At 67.4% G+C, this 5,945-nt stretch overlaps 2 protein-coding genes across 2 annotated transcripts in view; both read right to left on the bottom strand.

Annotated features, from left to right (window-relative positions):
* Positions 1 to 404: 404 nt before the first annotated feature.
* On the bottom strand, positions 405 to 568 carry MNEG_11855 (hypothetical protein; the record flags this gene model as incomplete). Its single annotated transcript, XM_014039674.1, has 1 exon — positions 405 to 568. A coding segment is annotated over one exon (164 nt), but the record flags the coding sequence as incomplete, so codon positions are not given.
* Positions 569 to 2,160: 1,592 nt separating this feature from the next.
* The window catches only part of MNEG_11854 (Myb-related protein A), a gene marked incomplete at both ends in the record, with an annotated part of 4,809 nt that continues 1,024 nt past the window's right edge, over positions 2,161 to 5,945 (bottom strand). Inside the window, 3 exons of the mRNA XM_014039673.1 lie at positions 2,161 to 4,887; positions 5,212 to 5,455; positions 5,715 to 5,932. Of these exons, the coding sequence (XP_013895127.1) occupies positions 2,161 to 4,887; positions 5,212 to 5,455; positions 5,715 to 5,932 (3,189 nt within the window). The remainder of the gene's footprint in view (positions 4,888 to 5,211; positions 5,456 to 5,714; positions 5,933 to 5,945) is intronic.

Raw genomic sequence — 5,945 nt, 5'->3', positions numbered from 1 at the left:
CGGCTGAGCCGGGCGGCTGCTGAGGCGAGGGGCGGGCGGGCGCAGGCAGGAGAGCGCTGCGCTGCCGCTGCGGCCGCACCTGGCGCGGCCTGGTGACAGGCGCCTTGCATCGCGGTCGCGGTCGGGCTCGCGTTCAGGGCGGCGCTCCCTCTCGCGTTCCCTTGAGGAGCGGCGCTCCCGCGAAGAGCGTCGCTCCCGCGAGGAGCGGCGCTCCTTGTCTCCACGCGACGAGCCCCTCTCCCGCTCGCGGCTGGAGCGCTTTCGGTCCTTGTCGCGGCTTCTGCTGCGGCTGCAGGCCATGACAAAGCACGATACCATTGTGAATAGCACGAGGACATGCTACAAAGCCGCTGCGACAAGACAGATTGGTGCTCGAGATCACTCGTGCCCGCCTGTTCGCCCACCTGCGGTGCCTCTTCTCCTTGCTGCTGCGTTCCTTCTCCTCTCTACCGCCGTCCTTACTCCTGCTGGAGTCCCGAGGCTTCTCTGCTGGCTCCAACGCGGGCGGGGGCGGCAGCTTGCCGTCCACTGCTGCCTCCAAGAACGCGTATTCATCGTAGTCAGCCATAACCGACACCGACTCGTGCTGCGGCGGCTGGGGCTTCCAGGTCCGCGGCCTGCTTGTGTCGCGCGCTTCGAGCAGCCCCGGCGTGCTGTGGCCTTGACACTGACTATGTGCTGTAAGAGTATGATGGACCGATTTTTATTAAGCAATATGTGAGCTGTGCTGGCTTGCTGATGAGCGCGCTCGTTGACTGGTGCTTTGGCGGTCAAGGCAGGCGTGCAGGCGAGTGAGGAATTGGACGTTACCGAGAGCTGCACGCAGCGAAGTGGAGCTTGAGGTATATCCTGTGCAGTTTTGGTGTGCAGCTAGAAATCCATTTCCATGGATACGTGGGTGGTTGAGTGGTGGAGTGCAGGCTTTGCGTAGCTACCTGCTATTCGGCAAGACATTGATGAGCCTTCCAGCTGAACAAGTATTTCGTTACTCTATTATTACATAGATAATGCCATCACATATGATGAAGCTCTCAAGTACCAGGAAAGACGTCTTTGCCAATGGCCCACATCAGCTGCCGAAGCGTGCGTTCCCTGGCACCTGCTGCCTGCAGTTTGGCCCGCGAACCCCAACTGCACATGCCGGTCTTGAAGCTGCCTGGAGTTTCACATGTATGATGCAATTTGTATGACGAGAGAGTTGGCGAAGGCCCATTGACGCGAGCAGTAATGTGAACAGTGTGGCCTTGAAGTATGCACGAATGGACTTTGCTGCACGCGGGAACAGGCCACTCCTCTGCGCGTGTGCCCGCTCCACGTGCCAATACGTAAGACGACTAGTCCGTCAAAGGCCAGGCCAGCCTGACCAGAAGTGTGGCCTGAAAGCAGTCAGCTTGTGAACCTTTGAGTGAAAGCCCCTTCAGGTCTTGTCAAAGCTTGCGCTGCGCAACAAAAAGCAATTGCTGCAGGCCGGTCACGCCGCAGCGGACTAGCCCCTCAGCTGGTCCGCACCACACACCCTCACGCAGTAATGAGCCATGCCCTAATAAATATCAGATGAGACCTGCAGGGAGTGGCGGCTCTCAGCATTGCACCACTGTGACGGCGCGCAGGCGCTCACGATCACAAACAACTGGTTGATGCGACAGCCACGGCCGTGTGCGGATGAGTCACTTGAGCTCATGGTTCGTCGATCGAGCCAAGTCGGGCCTTCACAGGGTGTCTTAGACGGGGCGGCTGCACGCGCACTGCCACAAGTGCCCTTCAGCGCGTGCCCGCTCAGACCCTCGCATCCTCGGCACCCTAAAAGCTGAGGCACAAAGCATCGCTCACTACGCGGCCCACGCTGGCGCCACCAGACGACTCTGCTGTGGCCAAAACTGGATGAGGGGCGCCGCACCATCTTCTCCACGCCATATTCCAGCGGTTCTCCGCACTGGGCCAGGGAGCCCAGGCGGCTGCCAACCCACACACACTCTGCCTCCGGATGGTGGGCAGTCCTGCCGGCACCCGGAGCCGCACCACTGACAGACAGCCAGCACCCAATTGCGGCGCTGCGATCGCCATCAGAAGCATGCAGCTTGCTCGGCGCCTGCGCAATGGCAGAAAGCCAGCCTGCTTGCAGCCTATCTGTCATTGGCAGCACCTGGCTCGTTATGTGAGTCAGGGCGACGCCAGGACATCCTCAAGCACCGCATCCATCATCATACCCTCGCGCATGCTGTCGCCGCCCACCAGCCTGCAGATAGCGTCCGTCAGGTCTGCAGACGCCGCGCTGCCCATCATGACGTGCCCGCCGTGGACGCCCAAGGCAGGCGCGCCCCCGACCGCAGCCGTCCGCCCCACGGCGCCAGTCCCCGGCGACGGGCCGCGGGGGCCGGACAGTGAGGGGGATGTGCGGCCGGGGGCGCCGTCCAGCAGGAGCACGCTGTCGCCGCGCAGCATGCTCGGCAGGCTGCCGCTGCTCAGCAGGCCGAGGCTCGCGCTGAGCGAGCCGCCGCCGACGACCCCGCCGCCGCCGCTGCTCCTGACACCCGCGCTTCCCGGGACGCCGGCGTCGCCGCTGCCGATGCTGCCGCAGCAGGACGCGCGTGTGGGGTTGGGCAGCAGTGCAGCAGCGCCCTCTGGAACACCTCGCTGAGCGCCCTGCCGGCCCTCACCACCGGTAGCAGCGTATTGCATCAACACGACGCGCGGCGGAGGGAGCATCGCGTCTGCGCTTGGCTCGGTTCGGGTGAGGGACGGCAAAGCGTGCTGTTGCTGCTGCTGCTGCTGCTGCTGCTGCTGCTGCTGCTGCTGCTGCTGCTGCTGCTGCTGCTGCTGCTGCTGCTGCGGCTGCAATGGTTGCTGCTGCTGCGATGGTTGCTGCAGCTGCTGCGATGGTTGCAGCAGCTGCTGCTGCTGCTGCTGCTGCAGCGGCTGCTGCAGCGGCTGCTGGTGCTGCTGCTGCTGCTGCTGCTGCTGCATCAGTGAGGGCGGCGCCTGATAGTGCTGCGAATGGTGGTAGAGGTATTGGTGCTGCTGCGGCAGCAGATGGGGCGCCGGTGCAGGGGCATAAGGATCAAAGACCTCGGCTGCTCCTGGGGCTTGCTGGCACGCATAACCACCACGCCCAGCTGCAAACCGGCTGAGCACGGGCTGTGCAGCTTGTGACATGGGCAGCGTTGGGTCTGCCAGTCTGGTTGCTGCAGCGCTGCTGCTCGCGGGCGTCCAGGCGGAATCAAACGCGCCCCTGCTCTGCGCGTGGGGCGAGCCAAAAGGCGAGGAGCACACGGTGGCAGCGCGGCAGTCCGGCGTACTGCCGCGGCTGCCATCCTGCTGCTGCTGCTGCTGCTGCTGCTGCTGCTGCTGCTGCTGCTGCTGGAACAGAAGGTGGTGCTGTTGCTGCTGCTGCTGCACGCCGGCAAAGAGCATCGCCCCGCCAGGCACCTCGGTGCTGATTGTGGGGCTGCCTGACAGAGCCCCTGGCGGCGGGGGCCCCTGGCCCTGCGCGTGCCGGCCGCCGCCGTGGATCGCGCTCGCCGCCGAGTATTCACTGCCATAAGAGGCGGCTGACGACAGCAAAGATGGCTGGTACACCCTCGGCAGGCCAACCGCTGGTAGGACCAAGCCCGCGTGCGCCTGGCCGCTGCCGCCGGCAACAGCGGCGGAAGGCGCAAACGGGTTAGCACCCGGCTGGGGCTGCGCGAGCGGCGAGTGGGGCGCAGGGCTGGCGCTGGCGAGGCGGAGGCGCGCCATGATGGGGGCGGCGCCGCCCGCCGACCCCACAGAACCGCAGAAGCTCGGGTCCCGCGACAGCGCCGGCGTGCGCTCGCCGTCGGCGCTGGATGCGGGCGCCGCGGCCGCCGCCGCCGCAACGGCCGCCGCGAACGCGCCGCCGCCCGCCGAGCCCCACCAACCGGGCTGCTGCGCGGTCACGACGAGGCGCGGCAGTCCGGGGACCGAGGCCGTGGCGGCCTCCGCGGCGTCCAGGGCGGGCCTCCCCTCGGTGATGGCGGCCCCGCACGGCTGGCTGGCGTAGTGGGGCCGGAGCGTGCCCAGTTGCTGCTGCAGGAGCAGCTCGGGCCTGACCTTCACATCGCCGCAACCCGCCTCATCATCAGCGTCATCACCGTCATCGTCTTCGTCATCCCCGTCCTCGCAGCCATACGCATCGTCATCCATGTCCCCCATCAGCATCACGTCCGCAAGCTCTGCGCTGCACATGAGATGCAGGCCGGCGGCAGGGGCGGCAGCGTGCGAGTCTGGGTAACCATGAGCCCCGGAGGCGCCTGTGGTGATTTGGTAAAACTGCAGGTGCTGCAGGTGCTGCTGCTGCTGCTGCTGCTGCTGCTGCTGCTGCTGCTGCTGCTGCTGCTGCTGTTGCTGTTGCTGCTGGTGACGATGCAGCTGCAGGATTTGCTCTGGCTCCAGCACCCAGTGCTGCTGCGGCTGTTGCTGCTGCTCCTGCTCCTGCTGCTGCTGCTGCTGCTGCTGCTGCTGCTGCTGCTGCTGCTCTTCTTGCTGCTGCCCTCCTTGCTGCTGCCGCCGCTGCTGCTGCTTTTGCTGCCGCTGCCGCAGCTGCTGCTCCTGAAGCTGCTGCTCCCGCCGCCCCGACGCCCGCTCGCGCTCCCGATCCCGCGGCCGCGCCAGCAGCGCCGCCCCGCCGCCCCCCGCGGCGCCGCCCCCCGCGCCCGAGCGCGAGGACGGGTTTGGAAAGGGGATGTCGGTGGTCGCAGAGGCGGCGCCGTCCTTGTCACGGAGGAACGCGAGCTCCTTGTCAATCAGGCGCTTCCAGCCGCGAGCGCCAAGGGCGTCGCCGGGCTGCGGCACCGCCAGGTCGCCGCTGGCGATGCGGGCGCGCAGCCAGGCGGGCAGCCAGCCCGTATTGTGCAGGTGCACCCCGTGCACCTGGGGGACAAATGACCGCACGGACCGGGACAGGGGTTGAATCAGGGGATTTAAAGCAAAGTTGGGTGGGGTCGGTGGCTGTGGCGGTGGATGGGCGCCGTGCAACATGACACCGTCGCAGCACCAGACCGCTGCACCGGGCGCTCACGGGCCAGTTAGGGGCTTTTGATGAACGCACGGCCTCAGCAGCCTGCTCGCACCCCCCTGGCCACGGCCCCCCTGCCGACTCCCGCCCCGCGCACCCCGTTGCACGCGCGGGCCCCGCGGCCCGCCCCTGCCCACAGGGCGACCTCCGCGTCCGCGTCCCTGGGCGGGCGCCCTCACCGTGTCCCCAAAGGCGCGGTGCCTGAGCCCCTCGTTGTCCAGTGCGCCCCTGATCTTGTCGATGTAGCACCACAGGAACCCGCGCCGCTTGCTGCCCTGCTTGGACCGCAGCGTCGCGTTCCAGTAGTTCTTGATGGAGTTCTCGGTGCGGCCGCGGAGGCGGGTGCAGTGCTGCGACCACTGGTTGCCAACCAGGGCGTGGCAGAGCGCCAGGTGGAACTCCTCATCAGGCAGCCAGTTACCCCTTGGGGGCAGCGGTACAGCCGGGGGAGGGGATTTGCAGGGAGGGGGTGCGGGCGTCAGTGTGGGAAGGGTGGTGAGGGGGGCGGGGTGGGAAGGCTCGGCACGCTGTGGTGCCGCTGGGCTGCGGGGAATGGCGAGGCGCCGGCACCACGGGGGTCTGCGCCTGCGAAGCACGCGCCGCACCGCGGCTGCGAAGCATGCCCGCAGCGGCTGTGCAATGGGCCCGCGCCTGCGCCCCTGCCCGACCGCGACGCCCTCACTTGATGATACCCTCCCGCATGTGGTTGAGCCACCGCTCGCGGCACTGCTTGCCGCTGCGCCCGCGGATGCCCTCCGCGATGAGCGCCCAGTTGCGCTCGGTGCCGTACTGCCGAACAAGGGCCTCGAGCCGCGCGTGCTCCTCGGACGTCCAGCGGTGCAGCACGCGCGTCCCGCCGGCGCCGCCGGCGGCCTTGCGGACGGCGCCGCCCAGCAGCGCCTTGGCGGGGCGG

The sequence above is a fragment of the Monoraphidium neglectum genome (assembly GCF_000611645.1).
Source record: "Monoraphidium neglectum strain SAG 48.87 unplaced genomic scaffold scaffold02938, whole genome shotgun sequence".
Lineage (NCBI taxonomy): Eukaryota > Viridiplantae > Chlorophyta > Chlorophyceae > Sphaeropleales > Selenastraceae > Monoraphidium > Monoraphidium neglectum.
The sequence above is the reverse complement of the archived record's forward strand: the minus strand, read 5'-3'. Positions and strand labels throughout refer to the sequence as shown.